A 23,787-nucleotide genomic window follows, 5' to 3' on the forward strand; every position below is an offset into this window, starting at 1 on the left:
TATCACAGACAAGCATGGAAAGTAGACGCCCTATCTTTCAGCTGGAAAAAAACGATCAATATATGCATTTCTCCCTCTGCGCCTCCTCCCTAAGATACTCCTAAAGGTCAGTCAGGAGAAACCAAGGATGATACTGATTGCCCCAGACTGGCCCTGCCAGCACTGGTATCCAATACTGAGGAGCTTGTCTCAGTGCCCAGCTTGGACTTTACCTCAAATACCTCAGCTACTGTCCCAGCAAAACAGTCAGATCCTACACAGCCAACTCAGAACTTTAAACCTGACAGCATGGCTAATAATGTAGTCGTACAAAACACACCTCTCAGTAAAGCTGTGATGGATGTCATTTTGGAAGCCAGAAGGCCTACTACTAGAAAATCTTATGCTGGAAAATGGAAGAGATTCTATGCTTGGAACCAGGCACAAGGAACCGATACAACTGTGCCCAATATTCCTCAGATTTTGCAATACTTAACTGAGGTGCTGGACAAAGGCTTATCTTTTTCATCTATTAAAATTCATGCCTCTGCCATTTCGGCTCATTACAATGCAGAGCCACCAATCTTTTCTCATCCCTTATTAAAGCAGTACCTCAGAGGAGCCAAAAATTTAAGGCCTCCAAGGAGATCACCAATGCCTGCATGGGACCTCCAACTATGTCTTGGAAAAACTCACCCTGCCTCCTTTTGAGCCAGCGGCTACTGCTGATATAAAGTTTTTCTCTTGGAAAACAGCTCTGCTCCTAGCAATAACTAATGCAAGGCGAGTTTCAGAGCTACAGGCACTCATGGTTATGGAACCTTTTATCATTTTTTTTATCCAGACAGGGTCTCTCTGAGGACAAACCCAACATTTATACGTAAGGTGGTGTCCAGTGTGGTTCTCAACCAAACTATTCACCTGCCAACCTTTTATCCAAATCCACAGAACAAGGGGGAAAGAATTCTGCATTCTTTGGACATACACTGACAGCTTAGATTCTACTTGGACAGAACCAAAGTTTTCAGAAAGAACAATTACTAGTGGCATATGCTGCAGCATCACAAGGAAAGGCCATCTCAAAGCAGACTATTTCAAGTGTATAGGCCACTGCATTCATTTCTGCTATGTACACCATGGCAAGCCAGTACCTAAGGGCATTAGGCCACATTCAACCAGAGCTGCAGCCACTTCAGCAGCCTTTCTCAGGGGAGTACCTACCAAGGACATTTTAGAAGCTGCTACTTGGAGTTCAGTGCACACCTTTGTAAAGCAGTATAATCTGCCATTCTACTCTAAATCCTGAGCAGGCTTTGCCACTGCAGTTCTGCAGGGCCTCATAGCTGCTCCTAATGCTGTTTAGCTCCCTTCTCCCAACCTTAGCTTTGAGACTCTACACAAATGTAATGACTGCAACAGTGAAACACGAAGAACATAGTGCAGTTGTGTACACCTAACATAAATGTAGATGTTCGAGTGTATTCACTGATGCAGTCCAGGTTACCCACCCGCCATCCCCCTTTCTTCTGATGGAACCTATGTGGTGTATTTGCTTGTACATGAAGGTAAAGTTTATATTGGTGCATGTATTTATAGATATATATAAATAAAATTTTGGCTACCCTTTTAGGGGGGGCACCTGACATCTGGGGCAAGAAAAACTAAAGAAAATGGCGTCAGCTGCATCTTTTATACCCCTGATGACCTGACGTTAGAGAAGGGGTGGCAGCGGCCGACGCAGGACCTGAGACTTTGGAATTCAGGCCGGCTGAGGGCAACCTGCCAGCAGGATTACCCAAATGTAATGAGTGCAACAGTGAATACACTCTTAACATTTACATTTATGGTAAGTGTACACAACTGTACTTTATAAGTATCGTTAAGTGTCCATTATATGATCCATGTTGACTTTGCATGTCTGTGTATGAATTTTAGAACAGGAATTCCTTACTTTTTTGCTTGATTATAATTAGAATCATCCTTGAGTTGGGCATGTTTGCATTTCATAATCCAAAGTGGGATATGCAGAAAGCACTTGTGGGCGATTAGCAGAAATAAGTTAAACTTTTTCTTTTTTTCTTTTAGGTACATGTACTGGACAGACTGGGGAGAAACACCGAGAATAGAACGTGCTGGGATGGATGGTAGTACTCGGAAAATTATTGTTGACTCTGACATCTATTGGCCAAATGGTTTGACAATAGATTTAGAGGAACAAAAACTTTACTGGGCTGATGCAAAGCTAAGTTTTATTCATCGAGCCAACTTGGATGGATCTTTTAGGTAAGCAGTTTTTACAAATTTTTTTGTTTTAGGTTTGCATATGTTGCAGTACAAACGAGGTTAAACTAAACTCGTTCAAAGTTGCTGTTTGTGTGTTCACCCTCCACCCCATTTGCAGGACATTTTATATTTAAATTTATTAATGCTTTTCAGCAGTAACCATGTAAAATCAGTGCTTATAGTTGAGACATGTTTAGTTTATAACTGTACCAGTCCTGAATGGGTTTCAACACTTTGCAAGTATTAGCTGCTGGGGTAGAGTACAGCATCCCCGCGGCACACTAAAGCGCAAATAAAGTTATCAAAAAAGGATCAGTGGTTGCCACATTTTATTGTATTATTGAAAATAAGTATATGTACTTAATGTATGCAAAAAAGAATATTGCAAATAAATGTTTTCTACCCACAGTCTCAACATATTTCATTATGGCTGAATGTTGCAGTTTTCTATTTTCAGAAAGGCATCTAGTTAAGTCTAGAAGTCTCAAGATCTAATCTCAACAAACTGCAGTTAATACAAAAATCACAGCCTGGATTTACCACTAGTGTTAATAGCTTCTTCTTTCTGTGCTCCCCCCCCCCCCCCATCTGTGTATAATGTACACTCGCGTGTGTGTGTGACTGTAAGAAACTCAAGAAAGACCCAGTTAAAGTAGTCTTCACTGTGTAATATCTTAAACCTCCTGTAGTGGAGAACCATGGGATGTATGCATATGACCTCATAAGTACATACCAATGTGTCAGCTGCTTGGCTTCTGAATGCCCATGTTTATTTTTTAAAGTCATTAATGGTGCATTCAGGCCAATAAGGCCACATTTATGCGAGAAAGGACTGCATCACAGCTGGTTACTGGTTTGTAGGTATTTACAGCTCGCATTCAGTGGGATGCAGCAGATCTGCAGGTGTTGACTCCTCTAGCTCATACCCTTTCAGTAAAACCAGAACTGCTGAAAGGTGGTAGGGTGCCGGTCCACTGCACAGCACAACACAATCCCCCAGTTACTTGGGAAAATTACCAGCTGGTTATACATTTGAAGCTCTGACATAAATTGACCCAGGTACTAGTTGCTTGGGCATCCAAGAGTTTGCCGGTTGTTTTTGATTACAAAGGATTCAGAGAGTAGTACTTTATAACATCCTGTTGTGCTGTCACTATGCCTGCCATGATCACAGGACCTTCCACCTTGGGAAATGGAGAGGATAGAAAAGGGAAAAGGTCTCTTATCCTTGTAGATTCATTTAACTGTGACTTGAGACCAGAGGAGATGGTTTTGATCAGATCAGGCCTATCCCCTAGGCTTTGACATGCCCTGTAGTGACACCCTCTTTTCAGGATTACTGTTGGAGAATGTTATTTTGGTGGTGTGTTTAATCTCATGCATAACTTAAGTGTGGGCAAGTGGGAGTTCTCTCAACAAGAAAGGGATCAGTAAGCTGCTAGCAATAGAACAGCTAAGCCCCTCAGCCATTTCTATGCTAATCAACGCCTTTGAATATATGCTGTAGTAATGTACCTCTGGAACCCGACTTACTGCCTCACAGCTTCCAGAAAGCCAGACCAGTTCTAATGGGTCCAGGATCCTCATGATTTGTGTTAAAAATCTGTACCAAGCCCAGGTGCTGTTTATGTTGGAATGGCTGGGGGGTGGCTAAATGGTACTAGGCCTTAATACTTTGTGAATATCATGTCAGTAGTCTGGTACCTTTGCAAGCATGGAAGGGCGGTCTTGTTCGGTGCACTCTGAGGCTATCAGGATATGATGTGGCAGTGGGCCATGTATTTTTTTGGTGATGGCTCAGATTCCAGGGAAAGACCACCTTGCCTAATTGATGGGTTAAATGGTCATTCAGTCTGTCTGTGGCCATGAGAATTTCTCCATCTATTGAGGCAATCCAATGTGAAGTCTCTTTGCCACACAAACCAACTCGAAGTGTCACTGATTCTCTTCCTCCTGGAGGTTGTCCAAGAGATGCCCTTGCTCACCTATGGTGATACTGTCTTTATGTCTGATAAGGAAGGGCCTATTCCTATGCATTGTATTATGAGGCCAATAAGGTGCGATGTAGTAGTGAGCCATTCATTCAGATCATGTTTTTGATGGTGGTACACATTCCAGCGAATGCCAGTTTGCTTAGCAGACAGGTTAAGTGGTCATTCTGTTTGTCTGTGGCAGTAAGGATGTTTCCTCAACCATTGAGGCTATTCAGTGTCCAGTGTTACTGTCGGCCTCCTGCATGTCAGTGAGCATCTCAAAGGAAGGTGTCGCAATTAAAATACAACCCCACCCCTCCCGGTAATCTACAGTACTTCTTCCCAGTTCACTCACTCTTCTCCCCTCATCCCAATGAGAGCTGTAGGGCTTTCATCCAAGGGGGATGCACAGCTCAGTACAGCAGCTGGGAAGGGGGGAGAGAACCATTTAAGGACCGTCTGAAAAATGAAATGAATACTGCAGTTCTTAACGTGTATTTAAAGTACTAACTTTCTTTAACTAAATAAGGCTATTAGACTTAACTGTGAAGTTTTTGCACCGCAAGAAAAGTGTAGGGGAAGGCTTGGTAATTGTTTAAGAGCTATGGGTTTGACTGTCCCATAAAACCCTGATCTTTTAGCTGTCCTGCTTTGAAGAAGGTTGAATTGTCTAGAGTAGCCTGCTGTTCGTACATGTCAGTGTCATTAGATGAAAATGAAAAAGATGTTATAGCTTCTAGAGACTGAAACTACAGAGCCCTTGCATGAGGAAGAGCATTTCTCTGTATCTAAGATGAATCCTATAAAGGGGACGCAAACTACATTGAGAAAAACAAAGTTTATGAAAAACAAAATCACATCAGTATGTCAGCTTCAATGGTTCCCATTTAGGATGTAACAGATTATAAAATGTGGACCAGTTATAGTGATTAGGATTTGTTAGTGTAGCAGAGAATATGAAATCAGACGAAAATGTATCTTTGGAGTCCGAGTACTTTTTTCTTTTAATGTATCAATGTTACACATTCTCTAGTTTGTACTGCAATTTTAATGAAATGCTGTTTGTTTAAAGCTCATGTTTTATTTGCTTATTTGTAAGTAGGCTTTGACTAGCAAGGGACCATTGTGATCCAGATCATCATAGTCATCATTATCCCCCTTCTTCCCATTTTTTACAAGTGGTCGGGGTGTCGTGTTAACTGTCACCATCTCTCTCAATTTAGTGCCACACTCCTGCCTTCTTCAACATTCATGGCTGACTGTCACAGATCTTCTTTCACACAGTCTGTCCACCTCTTTGCTGGATTCCCTTGTTTCTGCTTGCCTTCTTTCTGTCTGTCCCAAATCTTCTTCACCAGATTGTCTTCTGCTGTTATGCACATGTGCCTGAACAACCGTAATCTGATGTCCTTCAAGGATGCATCTGCAGTCCTTACAAATGGGTTGTCCTGTCGTCAGGCAGCCCTTCGGTCGGCCGGATTCCAAACTCTGGGTCTGGCTTCGGCTGGTGTCGCACTTCACCCGACGTCATAGCTACAGTTCTTCGGGTATAAAGGCATCAGCCGACGCCATTTTCCTCAGTCTTTCTTGCCGCGTGGCGCCGAAGCAGAAGCTGTTCGCAAGTGCCGGTCGGTCAGATCCAGAGATTACTACTACCGAATACTACTTCGAAGACTTCTAAAAAGCTAAGTACCCCGTTGGGGACTCTTTCTTGCCTCAGCCGATGTCAGAAAAAGTGAATAACTGTTTAACTTGTGGGAAACAAATACCTCATAAAGATTTCCACTCTTACTGCTTACCTTGTTTAGGCCCAGACCACGATGTAGCAGCTTGTCTAGCCTGTGCTTCTTTTAACCGACGGACGCTTGGACGTCGGTCGGAGTTTGCTGAGCAGTTTTTCGGCTCTGATTTTGCCTATATTATGCCGTCGGATCCTCCGACTACACAAATTACCAAAAAACGCAAAGAAAAGGACCGACACTCGCGGTCCGCAGTTTCGGCCGAAACCGCGGTTAAGCAAACCGCGAGTGTCTCGGTTTCGGCCGAAACCGAGCAAGCGGTTCTTTCTTCAGCCGAAACCATGCCTTCTACCGAGGCCTCTTCTAACCTGGTAGAATCGGCTTCTGAAATCCAACCTGCTGTTGTCGTTTCTCAGGAATTATCGGACACTATTCCCCTGGATATATCAACCCCTGCACGTGGAGCTGCTAGGCCTCCTGCAGCCATGTCCATTAAGGCTTTTGCCAGGGCTAAAGCAGCTAAAGCTACTAAGACTGTGCCTGTTAAGCCCCCCTCTCACAGGCCCAGCTCCAGTTCCCAAATGCTTTCTCTGGCAGAGGATCTCATTTCTTTAATAAGGGGATCCCAACCTCATCCAGACAGGGCCTCTCATCCACCTCCAGAGAAGAGACCTAGAGCAGAGCCCCCTGAGCCAGTGTCCACGGATGATTCCTCTGATGATTCAGACAATACAGACCCTCCAGAGGCTCCTTATTCTCCCTACGAAGACTCTGATGCTGAAGAGTCGATTCCTTCTGCCTCTCCACCCGAGGAATTTTCCTTTGGGGAAACCTTACATGCCATGAGGGAACAATTTCAGTGGCAGGGCCAAGATTTCTCAGATTCCAGGAAAAGGCTTAGGACCTTTTTGCATTTACCTCAACATAGGCCTTTAGCTATACCTCCAGTTCTTTCTGTTGTAGATGATGCATTTAATGATGCCTGTACTGCTCCTGATTCTTTACCTCCAGCCCCTGCTAAGCCCGATAGGTTCTACAGGGTCCCGGACACACCTCACCATTTATACAAGGCTCCTTTTGCAGATTCCGAGACTATCTCCCAGGGGCCTAAGGCAGTAGCATCTACCCCTGCTAAAAATCCCCTCCCCTCTGAAAGGGAATCCAGGTCCTTAGAGAGATGGGGTAAAAAAGTATACACCTCTGCTACTCTGTCAGCTAGGGCCTTGAACTGTCAATTTCATATGATCCAATATCAGGAGTTTATGCTTGATCAGTTAACTAAGAAACTGTCCTCTGATGAATCCCTAGATAAGAAATATGTTCTGGAAATGGTGCATAACATTCAGCAAGTTAGTAACCATTCTTTAAAATGCGGCTATGATGCACTGGAGGCTTCCTTTAGATCAGCCATGACTGGCACAGTTATCAGAAGGCATGCATGGTTGAAAGAACAGGCCTTGCCGGACCATGTCAAATCAAAACTATTAGATGCTCCCATGGACAAGGTCAATTTATTTGGTTCTCCTGCTCTGCAGGTACTGAAGAAAATGGAAGAGAAGGAAAAATCTGTACAAACAGTGAAAGACTTCTTACAGGTCCAACCTCCAAGGTTTAGCAGGAACTGGCCCTCCAAAAATTGGTCCTTTCCAGACTCCTCTAAAGCACAGAGAGGCAGGAATAGGCGTTCAAGAGGCAGAAATCAATCCAGGGGTGCCTACAGGGGACGCCAGTGGCAGGACAACAACCAGCGAGGCACAGACACAACCACTACCACTGCAACAGGACAATCACAGTGACTTGGCTCTGGCTCCGCCTACCAGGGAACAGCTAGCAGCACCCTTAGGCGGAAAGCTAGCCTTATTTTCAAACAACTGGCATTACATCACAAGGGACAAGTGGATTTTGCAAACTGTAGACCAAGGTTACAGGTTTCATTTCCATACTCTACCAGGAAAACGAGGAATGCCAAACCTACCACCAAATCAAAAGATAGAAGCTCTAAAACAAATAGCTCAATTAGTAAGAATGCGAGCTGTGGAAAAGGTACCACCTATGGAACAAGGAAAGGGATTTTACTCCAGACTCTTCCTGGTACCAAGAAAAGAGAAAAAATGGAGGCCTATTCTCGACCTGTCCGCTTTAAACACATTCCTCATTGTTCCAAAATTCAAAATGCTGACTCTACAGCAGCTTCTTCCCATGCTGGGCAAGGAGTCTTGGCTGGTAACTCTAGATCTCAAGGAGGCATACCTGCACGTCCCCATACGACCAAATTGCAGAAGATACCTCAGATTTCTTGCAGGATCAGAGCATTATCAATTCTCAGCATTGCCCTTTGGCTTATCTACTGCGCCCAGAGTGTTCACGAAATGCCTGGCATCAGTAATCGCTCATTGCAGACTTCAGGGGATCCAAATTTATCCCTACCTGGACGACTGCCTGATACAAGCGGACAACAAAAACAAGCTAACAGAAGACTTACAAAGAGTCATTTACTTGCTGCAAGCCTTGGGATATACAGTCAATATAAAAAAGTCAAGGCTGATACCATCCCAAAGAATAACCTTTTTAGGTGCAGAGCTGGACACAACAAAGCAGATGGCATTCCTAACTGTAGAAAAACAAGAACAACTTCCTCTCTACTTCTTGGCATTAACAAAGCAGAACCATCTAACAGCAAGAAAAGTACTGCAAGCCCTGGGCTTCATGGCATCCTGCATAATTCTGGTCCCTCATGCCAGACTGCATATGAGGAAGCTACAGTGGTACCTGAAGAATTTATGGTCTCAACACAAACACAGCCTAGAAACCAAAATTCCACTAATACCATGCCTGAAACAAGAGTTCCTATGGTGGGCCCAGGCCTGTCAATCGAACACAGGTTTGCCCTTCTACAGCATTCAACCAAGCCAAACCATCACAACGGACGCCTCAGACCTCGGTTGGGGGGCCCACATGCTGGACAAGTGCATACAAGGCTTATGGACTCAAGATCAGCTGCACCTACACATAAATCTAAAGGAAATGCTGGCAGTAAAATTGGCAATCCAGACATTCAGACCATTCCTCCAAGAAGGACAGTTAATAAGGACAGACAACACCACAGTTATGTGGTACATCAACAAACAAGGGGGCACACATTCATACCCTCTATGCCAGATGGCACTGGACCTATGGAATGTGGCTCTGAGCTACAACATTCAGTTGCAAGCAATTTTTGTACCGGGAAAAGAAAACATTCTAGCAGACATATTAAGCAGAACTACCACGGATGCTCACGAATGGATGCTGCACCCGGACATCTTCAAAGCCATCACAAGAAAATGGGGACTACCACAAATAGACTTATTTGCATCCCCACTCAATCACCAGCTAAAGAAATTCTGCACAAGGACATACCACCCACTTGCTTGGAAGGTGGACTCCCTATCTTTCAGTTGGAAAAACCTGACCGCATATGCATTCCCACCACTTCCTTTGATGCACAAGGTGCTATTGAAGATCAAAGAGGAACGTCCAAGGATCATTCTGATAGCTCCAGACTGGCCAAGACAACATTGGTACCCATTACTGAGGAGCATGTCTCTGGAACAAATGTGGACACTACCCCTGATCCCATTGCTGCTAACACAGAGCAACTACAACATCCTGCATCCAAACCTGAAAACTCTGCAGCTGACTGCCTGGAACATTACATAAGAGCAACTAGCCCAAATTTATACCAGAGGGTTAAAGACATTATCCTTGAAGCTCGCAGACCTTCAACAAGAAAGAATTATGCAGCAAAATGGAAAAGATATCTCATTTGGAGTACTGCAAAGGGAAAAGATGTGTCACTGGTAAACATAGCCACCATCCTGGAGTACTTGGCAGAGCTCTTCCATACAGGCCTGTCCTATTCCTCCATCAAGATACATGCATCAGCTATTTCGGCAGAATACAGCTTGGATCCCCCTGTCTTCTCACATCCTCTGCTCAGGCAGTTTCTGAGAGGAATTAAAAATGTAAAACCTCCTAGGAAACCACCATTGCCAGCATGGGACTTGAACTTTGTGCTAGAAAAATTGACACTTCCTCCTTTTGAAACAGCAGCAACAGCAGAATTACAATACTTATCCTGGAAGACTGCTTTCCTGCTGGCAATCACCTCAGCAAGAAGGGTTTCTGAACTACAGGCATTAATGGCAGTGCAACCCTTCCTGATCTTCCATCAAGACAGAGTGTCCATGAGAACAAATCCTACATTTATGCCTAAGGTGGTATCCAGAGTGTCTTTAAACCAGGCTATCCACCTACCTACATTCTTCCCCAACCCACAGAACAGGTGAGAAAGACTGTTGCATACCTTGGATGTGCATAGACAATTACGCTACTACCTGGACAGGACCAAGTCCAATAGAAAAACTGACCAGCTTCTGGTAGCATATGCAACAGGAAGAGAAGGAAAAGCAATTTCAAAACAGACAATCTCCAAGTGGATAGGAAATTGCATTAGATTTTGTTACTCCTTCCATGGAAAGAAAACTCCAGAGAACATCAGGCCTCACTCCACAAGGGCTACAGCCACTACTACAGCTTTCTTACGAGGGTGGCTACCAAGGACATTATAGAGGCTGCTACTTGGACCTCCGTGCATACATTTGCCAAGCATTATAATTTACCTTTATACTCTAGATCCCGAGCAGGTTTTGCCACTGCTGTTTTGCAAGGGATCCTAACTACACCATAATCTCTCTTTTTTCCTCCTCCCCTAGTTTGGCTATGGTATTCTACCCATTTGTAAGGACTGCAGATGCATCCTTGAAGGACATAGTACAGATGTCCTTCAAGGATGCATCTGCAGTCACAAATGGGTTGTCCTGTCGTCAGGCAGCCCTTGTCGGCCGGATTCCAAAGTCTGGGTCTGGCTTGGCTGGTGTCGCACTTCACCCGGCGTCATAGCTGCAGTTCTTGGTATAAAGGCATCAGCGGCGCCATTTTCCTCAGTCTTTCTTGCCGTGGCGCCCGAAGCAGAAGCTGTTCGCAAGTGCCGGTCGGTCAGATCCAGAGATTACTACTACGAATACTACTTGAAGACTTCTAAAAGCTAAGTACCCGTTGGGGACTCTTTCTTGCCACAGCCGATGTCAGAAAAAGTGAATAACTGTTTAACTTGTGGGAAACAAATACCTCATAAAGATTTCCACTCGTACTGCTTACCTTGTTTAGGCCCAGACCACGGCGTAGCAGCTTGTTTAGCCTGTGCTTCTTTCAACCGGCCGAGCGCTTAGGCGTGGTCGGAGTTGCTGAACAGTTTTTCGGCTCAGATTTTGCGTACATAATGCCGTCGGATCCTCCGACTACTCAAATTGTTAAGAACGCAAAGAAAGGACCGACACTTTCGCGGTCCGTTTCGGCGAAACCACGGTTAAGCAAACCGAGTGTCTCGGTTTCGGCGAAACCGAGCAAGCGGTTCAATCTTCAGCCGAATCCATGACTACTACCGAGGCCCCCTCTACCCTACTTGAATCGGCCTCTGAAGTTTTACCTACTACTGTGGTTTCACAAGCTTTATCGGACACCATCCCTTTGGATGTTTCTACCCCAGCACGTGGTGCTGCTAGGCCTCCTGCAGCCATGTCTATAAAGGCCTTTGCCAGGGCTAAAGCAGCCAAAACTTCTAAGTCTGTGCCTGTTAAGCCCCCCTCTCACAGGCCCAGCTCCAGTTCTCAAATGCTTACTCTGGCAGAGGATCTCATCTCTTTAATAAGGGGATCCCAATCTCACCCAGACAGGGCCTCTCAACCTCCAGAAAAGAGACCTAGAGTAGAGCCCTCTGAGCCAGTGTCCTCAGATGACTCTTCTGATGATACAGAGACAATACAGATCATCCAGAGGCTCCCTTTTCTACTTATGAAGATTCCTATGCTGAAGAATCGATTCCTTCAGCTTCTCCACCAGAGGAGTTTTCTTTTGGGGAAACTTTACATGCCATGAGAGAGCAATTCCAATGGCAGGGGCAAGATTTCTCAGATTCAAGGAAAAGGCTCAGGACCTTTTTACACTTACCACAACATAGGCCTTTAGCTATACCTCCAGTTCTTCCTGTTGTGGATGATGCATTTAATGATGCTTGCACTGCTCCTGATACTTTACCTCCAGCCCCTGCTAAGCCAGATAGGTTCTGCAGGGTCCCGGACACTCATCACCATTTATACAAGGCTCCTTTCGCAGATCCTGAGACTATCTCCCAGGGGCCTAAGGCAGTAGCTTCAACCTCAGCTAAAAACCCTCTCCGTTCTGAAAGGGAATCCAGGTCCTTAGAGATGGGGTAAAAAAGTATACACCTCTGCTACTCTCTCAGCTAGAGCATTGAACTGTCAGTTCCATATGATCCAATACCAAGAGTTTATGCTTGATCAGTTAACTAAGAAACTGTCCTCGGATGATTCTTTAGATAAGAAATATGTTCTAGAAATGGTGAATAACATTCAGCAGGTTAGTAACCATTCCTTAAAATGTGGCTATGATGCACTGGAGGCTTCATTTAGATCAGCCATGACTGGCACAGTTATAAGAAGACATGCATGGTTGAAAGAACAAGTCCTGCGGATCATGTTAAAGCAAAGCTATTAGATGCTCCTATGGATAAGGTCAGTTTATTTGGTTCTCCTGCCCAACAGGTACTGAAGAAAATGGAAGAGAAGGCAAAATCTGTACAAACAGTAAAAGATTTCTTACAGGTTCAGCCACCAAGGTTTAGCAGGAACTGGCCTTCCAAAAATTGGTCCTTTCCAGACTCCTCAAAAACTCAGAGAGGAAGGAATAGGCGTACAAGAGGCAGAAATCAATCCAGAGGAGGTGCCTACAGGGGACGCCAGTGGCAAGGTAACAACCAACGAGGCACAGACACAACCACTGCCACTACAACAGGACAATCACAGTGACTTGGCTTTGACACCGCCTACCAGGGAACAGATAGCAGCACCCTTAGGCGGAAAGTTAGCATTATTTTCAAAAAACTGGCACTGTATCACAAGAGACAAGTGGATTTTACAAACTATAGACCAAGGCTACAGGTTTCATTTCCACACTTTACCGGAAAAGAGGATTGCCAATCCTACCACCAAATCAAAAGACAGAAGCTCTAAAACATATAGCTCAATTAGCAAGGATGAGAGCTGTGGAAAGGGTACCATCTATGGAACAAGGCAAGGGATTTTACTCCAGACTCTTCCTGGTACCAAGAAAGGAAAAATTGGAGGCCTATTCTCGACCTGTCTGCTTTAAACACATACATCATTGTTCCAAAATTCAAAATGCTGACCCTACAGCAACTTCTTCCCATGCTGGGCAAGGAGTTTTGGCTGGTAACTCTAGATCTCAAGGAGGCATACCTGCACGTCCCCATATGACCACATTGCAGAAGATACCTCAGATTTCTTGCAGGATCAGAGCATTATCAATTCTCAGCATTGCCCTTTGGCTTATCTACTGCGCCCAGAGTGTTCACGAAATGCCTGGCATCAGTAATCGCTCACTGCAGGCTTCAGGGAATCCAAATTTATCCATACCTGGACGACTGCCTAATACAAGCGGACAACAAAAACAAGCTAACAGAAGACTTACAAAGAGTCATTTGCTTACTACAGGCCCTGGGATACACAGTCAATATAAAAAAGTCAAGACTGATACCATCCCAAACAATCACCTTCTTAGGTGCAGAACTGGACACAGTAAAACAGATGGCATTCCTAACTGCAGAAAAACAAAAACAACTTCCTGTCTATTTTTTGGCATTAACAAAGCAGAACAAACTAACAGCAAGGAAAGTACTGCAGGCCTTGGGCTTCATGGCATCCTGCATAATCCTGGTCCCCCATGCCAGACTACATATGAGAAAACTACAGTGGTACCTAAAGAATTTATGGTCTCAACACAGGCACGGCTTAGAAACCGAAATACCACTAATTCCATGCCTGAAACAAGAGTTCCTGTGGTGGGCTCGGGCATGCCAGTCAAACCCAGGTTTGCCCTTCCACAGCATTCAACCAAACCAAACCATCACAACGGACGCCTCAGACCTCGGTTGGGGGGCCCACATGCTGGACAAGTGCATACAAGGCTTATGGACTCCAGAGCAGCTGCATCTGCACATAAATCAAAAAGAAATGCTGGCAGTTCAACTAGCAATCCAGAATTTCAGACCATTCCTCCAAGAAGGCCAGTTGATGATAAGGACAGACAACACCACAGTCATGTGGTACATCAACAAACAGGGAGGCACTCATTCATACCCTCTATGCCGAATGGCCCTAAACCTATGGAATATGGCTCTGAGTTACAACATTCAGTTACAAGCAATTTTTGTACCGGGAAAAGAAAACATCCTAGCAGACATTTTAAGCAGAGCTACCTCGGATGCTCACGAATGGATGCTACACCCGGACATTTTCAAGGCCATCACAAAGAAATGGGGACTGCCACAAATAGACCTATTCGCATCCCCACTCAATCACCAGCTCAAGAAATTTTGCACAAGGACATACCACCCACTTGCTTGGAAGGTGGACTCTCTATCCTTCAGTTGGAAAGGCCTGACAGCATATGCATTCCCACCTCTCCCTTTGATGCACAAGGTGCTATTGAAAATCAAAGAGGAACGTCCAAGGATAATTCTGATAGCTCCAGACTGGCCAAGACAACATTGGTACCCATTACTGTGGAGCATGTCTTGGGGGAGAATGTGGTCACTACCCTGATTCCCTTGATGTTAACCCAGAACAACTACAACATCCTGCATCCAAACCTGAAAACTCTGCAACTGACTGCCTGGAACATTACATAAGAGCAACTAACCCAGATTTATCCCAAAGGGTTAAAGACATTATACTTGAGGCCCGCAGACCTTCAACAAGAAGGAACTATGCAGGAAAATGGAAGAGGTTTCTCATTTGGAGTGCCGACAGGGGCAAAGATGTGTCAAAGGTAGACATTGCCAACATCCTGGAGTATTTGACAGAGCTTTTCCATTCAGGCCTGTCCTATTCCTCCATCAAAATACATGCATCAGCTATTTCTTCAGAATACAGCTTCGATCCACCTGTCTTTTCGCATCCTCTACTCAGGCAGTTTCTGAGAGGAATTAAGAATGTAAAACCTCCTAGGAAACCACCATTACCAGCATGGGACTTGAACTTTGTACTAGAAAAATTGACACTTCCCCCTTTCGAACCAGCAGCAACAGCAGATCTTCAACACCTATCCTGGAAAACTGCTTTCCTGCTGGCAATTACCTCAGCAAGAAGGGTTTCAGAACTACAGGCTTTAATGGCAGTACAACCCTTCCTAATCTTCCATCAAGATAGAGTGTCCATGAGAACTAATCCTACATTTATGCCTAAGGTGGTATCCAGAGTGTCTTTAAACCAGGCAATCCACCTACCTACCTTCTTTCCCAATCCACAGAACAGGGGGGAAAGACTGCTGCATACATCGGATGTACATAGACAGTTACGCTACTACCTGGACAGAACCAAGGGTAATAGAAAATCTGACCAGCTTCTGGTAGCATATGCAACAGGAAGAGAAGGAAAAGCAATTTCCAGACAATCTCCAAGTGGATAGGAAATTGCATTAGATTCTGTTACTCCTACCATGGAAAGGAAATTCCACAGAACATAAGACCTCACTCTACAAGGGCTACAGCCACTACCACAGCTTTCTTACGAGGAGTGGCTACCAAGGACATTATAGAGGCTGCTACTTGGACCTCCGTGCATACATTTGCCAAGCATTATAACTTACCTTTATACTCTAGATCCCGAGCAGGGTTTGCCACTGCTGTTTTGCAAGGGATCCTAACTACACCATAATTTCTTCTTCCTCCTCTCCTAGTTTAGCTATGGTATTCTACCAATTTGTAAGGACTGCAGATGCATCCTTGAAGGACATAGTACAGTTTTGTACCTACCATAAATGTAGATGTCCGAACAGGATAGCATCTGCAGTCAGGATTACCCACCCTCCTTCCCCTCTGTGGTACTCCTAGGGTATTTGCCCACCTAATAGCTAGCTGGGGGGGATCTCTTATGGTGTATTTGTTTGTATATATGTACTTACATGATTATTTTGTGTGTTTGCCTTCTATTTGGAAACATTGGCATTTATCCAAAAATTTAGCTTTCCAAGAGGGCAACTGGCATCTGGGGCAAGAAACACTGAGGAAAATGGCGTCGGCTGATGCCTTTATACCCGAAGAACTGCAGCTATGACGTCGGGTGAAGTGCGACACCAGCCGAAGCCAGACCCAGACTTTGGAATCCGGCCGACCGAAGGGCTGCCTGACGACAGGACAACCCATTTGTAAGGACTGCAGATGTTATCCTGTTCGGACATCTACATTTATGGTAGGTACAAAACTGTACTTTTTGTACCTACCATAAATGTAGATGTCCGATAGGAATGCATCTGCAGTCAGGATTACCCACCCTACTTCCCCTCTGTGGTACTCCTAGGGTATTTGCCATCTTTCAGCTAGCCTGGGGGGGATCTATTATGGTGTATTTGTTTGTATATATGTACATACATGCTTATTTTATGTGTTTGCTCTCTGCTATTTGGAAACATTGGCATTTATCCAAATTTAGCCTTCCAAGAGGGCACCTGGCATCTGGGGCAAGAAACACTGAGGAAAATGGCGTCGGCTGATGCCTTTATACCCGAAGAACTGCAGCTATGATGTCGGGTGAAGTGCGACACCAGCCGAAGCCAGACCCAGACTTTGGAATCCGGCCGACCGAAGGGCTGCCTGACAGGACAACCCATTTGTAAGGACTGCAGATGCATTCCTATCGGACATCTACATTTATGGTAGGTACAAAACTGTACTTTCTCTTTGATCTTACCTGCAATTGTATCTACTTTGGCTTCTGCTTTTATGTCCTCTTTTCTTCGTCTGCCCCACAGTGTGCATCCCATCACCCTTCTCAGGCACTTAATTTCCATCACCTCCAGCTTTCTCATCTGCTCTGCCTTTACTGCCCAGGTTTCTGTACCATACTGTTTTGCAATCTTTACTGTATTTTTCAGCTTATTTGGCTTTCTTCTGTCATGTGCTACACCGGCACACTATGCCATTTGGCTGCAGCCCCTCTAATTCTAGTTTTGACCTCTCTATTGAGACTTCCCTTCTCAACCACCCTTCACAGATTCTTAAAGCTGTTAACCTGTTCCACTGTTTTCCCTTCTATCTCAATTCTCCACTTTTGATTTCCCCAATTAGCTGCCCTTGCCACTGTCTTTTCTGTACTTAATTTCATCCCATGTGCCTTCTGTTTTGCATTCCATTCCCCTATCCTTTGCTGAAGATGTTCTTCATGTTTCACTGTTGTAGTCATTACATCTGGGTAGTCTGCTGGCAGGTTGTTAATCCGGCTGACTGAGGGCAAAGTCTTGGGTCCTGCGTCGGTTGCTGTCCCTTCTTCCATGACGTCATGTCATCAGGAGTATAAAACATGCAGCCAACGCCATTAAATCAGTCTTTCTTGCCACCCGGTGCCCAAAGCAGAAGCAGTTTGCAAGTGCCAGTCGGCCGACTCCTGAAATTTTCATTTTTGAGTTTCAGAACGGAAGTCTTCAACCAAAAGCCAAGTACCCCGTTGGAGAAACTTTTTCTTGCTCCTTACCGATGTCAGTAAAAGTTAATAATTGTATTACTTGTGCAAAGCAAATACCTTATAAGGATTTTCATTTGTACTGTATTCCTTGCCTAGACCCTGACCACGACGTACCTTGCTTTCTGTTTTGTGCTTTATTTAATCAGCTCACTATCCGTCGTTGGTACAGTTTTGCTTCTAAATATTTCGGTTCTCGGTTTAATTATCCAGAAATGACATATGTTAGCCATCCGACTACCGGAATACAAAAAAAACGCAAAGAAAAAGAGAGGCCGTTGAGGTCCAAAACTGCCGACGACTCTTCTAAGCCAGTCGCCAGTTCGCTGGTACTCAGTGAGGCGCTTTTGCAGCCCCTGATACCCACTACTTCTGTTTCGCTGGCCTCTACTGAGACCCATTTTGAGTCCGGCATGCCGCGAATTGCTACACCTATGGAACCCACGGATGTCTCTACGTTGGATGGATCTGGAGCCACTGTGCAGGCACTGGCTTCTGAGAGTGTATTCAGGCCTACAGATTTGCATATTAAACCGACTCCACCTTCAATACTAAGGCCTAAATCTCGATCTATGTCTAAAAAGCCAACGCCCAGGCCACATGTTAAAGGCCCCTATGCCTAAAAAAACAAATGATCAAAATGGCTGAAGATTTAATTACTCTAATCAGGGGTAGTCAACCCCCCCGCCCCTTCTAAGAGTTCTTGGGCTGAACTTCACTGTTAAGCTTCTGAACAGGAGTCTGTTTCTTCTGACTCTTCTAATGACCTGGATTTGTTCATACCTACTTATTAGGACTCTGATGCAGAGGATTCCATTCCTTCTGCTTCTCTCCCGTGAGGATTTTTCTTTTGGGGAAACTTTACATACCTTAAGGGAGCATTTCCACTGGGAAAGTCAGGATTTTTCTGAATCCAAAAAGAAGCTTAGGGATTTCCTTCTTCCTCAGCATAGGCCTTTGGCTATACCTCCTGTACTAGACATTATTGATGTGTTTCGGAATCCAGTATGGCCCCTCATTCCTTGCCTCCAGCCCCTAGTAAGCCTGACAGGTACTACAGGGTTCCCGAGTCCCACAAATTCCTTTTCAAAAATCCTGTTGCGGACCCTGAAACCATTTCTCAGGGGTCCAAGGGCATTAAAGCTTCTACTGCTAAAAATCCTACCCCTTCTAATAGAAATTTCAGGGCACTGGATAGATGGGGTAAAAAGATTTATACTTCTGCAATCTTGGCAATCAGAGCTTTAAACTGTCAATTCCATATGATAAAATATCAACAGCATATCATGGGACTACTTAAACAGAAAATTATGTTGATTTCTGACTGTGTGGAAAATAAAGATTTACAGGATTTATTGCATTCAGCTGAACAAGTTGGAAAACATACTTTGCAATGTGGTTTTGATTCCCTAGAGGCCTCTTGCAGGGCTGCTGTTACTGGGTCTGTGCTTAGTAGGCATGCTTGGCTTAAGGAGCAATCTCTGCCTGATCATTTTAAAGCAAAACTGTTAGACGCTCCTTTGCAGCAGAACCGTCTGTTTGGCAATAAGGCTGAAGAAGTTCTAAAAAAGATAGAAGATAAAGCTAAATCTATGCAAACTGCGAAAGATTTCTTAAAAATACAACCTCCAAGATTTAGTAGGCACTGGCCTACTAAGAATGGGTCCTTTCCAGCTCCTTCCAGAGCCTCTCAAGCCAAACCCAGACACTCCAAAAGTACCAGGTTTCAGTCCCAAGGGACTTTCAGAACTAAGCAATGGGGTGCTTCCACTTCCAAATCTGGAAATAACAAGACACCACCCTATGGTAAATGGTCTCAATGACTTTCCTTTAAAATTACCAAGCACTTAACTCTTAGCTGCTCCTTTGGGGGAAAAACTGGCTCTTCATGCAAAAAACTGGCAACTTATAACCCAGGACAAATGGGTTTTAAATATAGTGTCCCAGGGATGCAGATTTCATTTCCACACGTTGCCAACTCCAAACGGGTGGCCAGACCTGCCCCCAAGTCAGTGGGCAGAGGCTCAGAAACAAGTACTTTCCCTCCTAAACATGGGGGCTATTTAACCGGTACCAGAAGAGGAAAAGGGACAAGGTTTCTATTCCAGACACTTCTTGGTAGCCAGAAAAGACAAATCATGGCATCCAATTTTTGGACCTGTCTATTCTAAACACCTTTCTGGACATTCCAAATTTCAAGATGCTGACTCTTCACCAATTACTTCTCTGCCAGGCAAGGATGCCTTGTTGGCAACTCTAGATTTAAGAGGCTTACCTGCATATCCTAATCAGGGAATCTTGCAGAAGATACCTATGCTTCAAAGCAGGCTACTTGCATTATCAGTTCTCTGCACTGCCCTTTGGCTTGTCTACTGCGCCCAGGGTATTCACAAAGTGCCTGGCTCCAGTAATTGCATTTTCCAGGCAAAGAAATATTCAAATATATCCATATCTGGACGATTGTCTAATTCAGGCAGAAAACCAGGCCATTCTTCTAAAACATCTGGCGTTTGTAAAAAGGGTTCTAACTTGTCTAGGGTACACCATAAATGAAAAGAAATCACAACTGGTACCCTCTCAAAAAATTACATTTCCTGAGTGCAAGCTTGAATACGAATTCCCGGATGGCTTTCCTTAAAAGCAAATTCATTTGGTGACTTACATCAAACAGGTGGCCACAAAAACCCTGCTATCCGCAAGACAAATACTACAAGCCTTGGGGTTCATGGCCTCCTGCATTCTTCTAATTCCATATGCAAGACTGCATATGAGGAAACTTCAGTGGTACTTAAAAAGTTCATGGAGTCAACATTGTCACAGCCTGGAAACAATGATTCCTGTCATACCTTCCCTCCGCCTAGAGTTCCTATGGTGGGCAGAGGCCTGCCACCAAAACAAGGGACTGCCATTCACACCACCCCCTGCCACCCAAACCCTAATTACAGACGCATCAGACTATGCATGGGGGACTCATCTGGCAAGGAAGTGCATTCAGGGCAAATGGAGCCCAAATCAAATGCACCTTCATATCAGTCAAAAAGAAATGCTAGCTGTACAGAACACACTGACAGCCTTCAAGGACTACCTTCATCCAGGACAACTAGTGGTAGAGACGGACAATACCATGGTTATGTGGTACATAAACAAGCGGGGGGGTACACATTCCTACCCCCTCTGCAGACTAGCCATGGCATTGTGGAACACGGCCTTTAGCTACCATGTACAGCTACAAGCTCAATTCCTGCCAGGAAAGCTGAATATTCTGGCAGACTAACTATTCAGAAATCTCATGGACCCACACGAATGGAAACTGGAACCATGGATTTTCAACATGTTGACACGCAAATGGGGGAGTTCAGACAAAGATCTTTTTGCCTCACCCCAGAACTACCAGTTGAACAAATTTTGCACAAGAACTCATCACAAAAAAGCCTAGAAAGTGGATGCTCTTGTCTTTTAGCTGGAAAAGCCTATCGGTCTATGCCTCTAACCCCTCTGCCTCTGTTCTCCAAAGTTCTACTAAAAGTCAAACAGGACAAACCATAAATGATTTCGATTGCTCCAGACTGGCCTTGCCAACACTGGTACCCACTCCTGTGCAGTGTCTCACAAATTTCACCATGGCACTTGCCTCGCACCTTCCTTACTGTCTCAGCAGGAGAACCAAATTCTGCACCCTCAGCTCTAAACATTGAATCTTGCAGCTTGGCTAATCATTTAAATTCCCCCTTAGCATCCTTCAGCATACCTGTGATGGATGTCATTTTGGAGGCAAGAAGACCTAGTACTAGAAAATCTTATGCTGACAAATGGAAATAATTCTGTGCCTGGAATCAATTTCAAGGGATAAGCATAGCAGTGCCCAATTTACCTCAGATTTTGCAATACTTAACTGAGATGCTTCACAAGGGCCTGTCTTTTTCTTCCATAAAACTCCATGCCTCAGCCATTTCAGCTCATTACAATGCAGAACCCTCCCCCCCTCTTCTCTCATCCTCTGGTAAAGCAGCATCTCAGAGGGGCCAAAAACTTGAGACCACCCAGGAGAGCTCCAACCCCTGCTTGGGACCTTAACTTTGTATTGGAGATACTCACTCTACCTCCTTTCGAGCCAGCTGCTACTGCAGACTTAAAATTTCTTTCCTGGAAAACAGCCTTCCTTTTAGCAATCACTTCAGCTAGAAGGATATCTGAATTACAGGCCCTTATGGCAGTGGAGCCTTTCATCATCTTTCATACGGACAGGGTATCACTCAGGACCAATCCATCCTTCATGCCCAAGGTGGTATCCAGTGTGGCTCTTAATCAGTCCATTCATTTGCCAACTTTCTTCCCCAATCCACAGAACAAGGGGGAGCGGATTCTGCATTAATTGGATGTACAAAGACAGCTTAGAGTCTACTTGAATAGGATTAAATCTCGAAGAAAATCTGAACTGCTGATAGCATTTGCTAAATGGATAAGCCATTGTATTAATTTCTGCTATAAGCACCATGGAAAAGCTATCACCAGGGGATCAGATCTCATTCCACCAGGGCTGCATCTACTTCTACAGCCTTTCTCAGAGTATTCCTACCAGGGATATTCTAGAAGCTGCTACCTGGAGTTCAGTTCATATTTCACCAAGCATTATCACTTACCAATTTTCTCTAAACCCCGAGCTGGCTTTGCCACTGCAGTTTTGCAGGGCCTTATAGCTGGTCCTAATGCTGTATAAATCCATCCTCCCAACCATTGCTTTGGGAATCTACCCAAATGTAATGACTGCATCAGTGAAACACGAAGAACATAGTACAGTTGTGTACACTTAGCATAAATGTAGATGTTCGAGTGTATTCACTGTTGCAGTCCTGGTTACCCTCCCTCCCTGTTTTTCTCTTACTATACCTCTACTTTCTTTCACTATGCTTAAAAGCCTTTTTGGTGTATTTGCTTTTGTTTGGAGGTATATTTTTTGTGTGTTTAATTACTTGTATATATTTTGCTCCCCCATTTAAGGTGCACCTGACATCTGGGGCAAGAAAAACTGATGTAATGGCGTTGGCTGCATGTTTTATAGCCCTGGCGACCTGACCTCATGGAAGAAGGGACAGCGTCCAACGCAGGACCCAAGACTTTGTTAATCAGGCCGACTGAGGGCAACCTGCCAGCAGATTACCCAAATGTAATGACTGCAACAGACTACACTCGAACATCTACATTTATGGTAAGTGTACACAACTGTACTTTCTTGGTCAGAGTCTGCCTGTAATGCCACATTAGCTGCATACAGCAACTTTGATGATTTGTCCCCTAAAATTTCTATCTGATCCAGACCATGTACTTATAAATAAATATACCCCTGCAATTGCTGTTTGTGTGGAGTCTGCATGCTTTCCTTCTGTCTGTGTGAGTTTTCCCTCCGTTCTCTCTTGTGTTCTGGTTTCCTTCTGCTTCCTAGTATCTTGTAGGTTGACTGCTTACTCCAAAATATCTGTATTACATTTTACTTTTACCTTTATGACCCAAGTTCTGGTTCAAAACATTTTGTAAATAATAAATTTATCTTCTTAACTGACAAATATTAAGAGGTCATAATTTACTATTAACAGTTTGCAGAATTAAAAAAAAAAAAAAGAAAAAGAAAAAGTCAGTGTGTGTGGAAAAGGGGCTTCTGCTGTCTTTCACGTCTAGCAAGTCAGGCTACTCATTTCACAGATGAGAAGATTGTCAACTGTGTTTCCTTGCTGTTAGCATTTATCTTGTTTTTACTACACTCTTAAGTCTGCATTTGTATAAATAGTTCACATCTTAGTTTGCATTGCAGATTGCACAGAAGTTAACAATAAAAGCCATAGTAGACTTGCTGTTTAAAACAATTGCTGCATAGCTTGATGTGTGAAATTTGCCGTAACTTTTGCGAGGACATGGCCTTTGTAACCAATTTATAGTTCATTCCTGAATTGCTGATCTTTCCCTCTCCGTTAACAATAAATTGGGTACTTTGAGTTGGGCTAGTTTAGATCTCCTAAATTAAAAAGGTAAACTGTCACACCATTACGACATATATTTACATTTGAAAGGGATAAGAAAGACCAGAACATTGTGCTTCTGTACTGCGAAGTCTTTGGCTTGAATCAAAGAGCATAAATCATTTTGGACTGCAAGAAAATGCACTTA

At 44.2% G+C, this 23,787-nt stretch overlaps 1 protein-coding gene across 1 annotated transcript in view; it reads left to right on the forward strand.

Moving 5' to 3' along the window:
- Positions 1-23,787, forward strand: part of LRP5 (LDL receptor related protein 5) — a 1,224,287-nt gene that overhangs the window by 208,510 nt on the left and 991,990 nt on the right. The window contains exon 2 of the mRNA XM_044065976.1: positions 2,065-2,262. Within this exon, the coding sequence (XP_043921911.1) occupies positions 2,069-2,262 (194 nt within the window). The 5' untranslated portion in view covers positions 2,065-2,068. The remainder of the gene's footprint in view (positions 1-2,064; positions 2,263-23,787) is intronic.

Source organism: Protopterus annectens, chromosome 3.part0 (genome assembly GCF_019279795.1).
Source record: "Protopterus annectens isolate FY-2018-M chromosome 3.part0, PAN1.0, whole genome shotgun sequence".
NCBI lineage: Eukaryota > Metazoa > Chordata > Ceratodontiformes > Protopteridae > Protopterus > Protopterus annectens.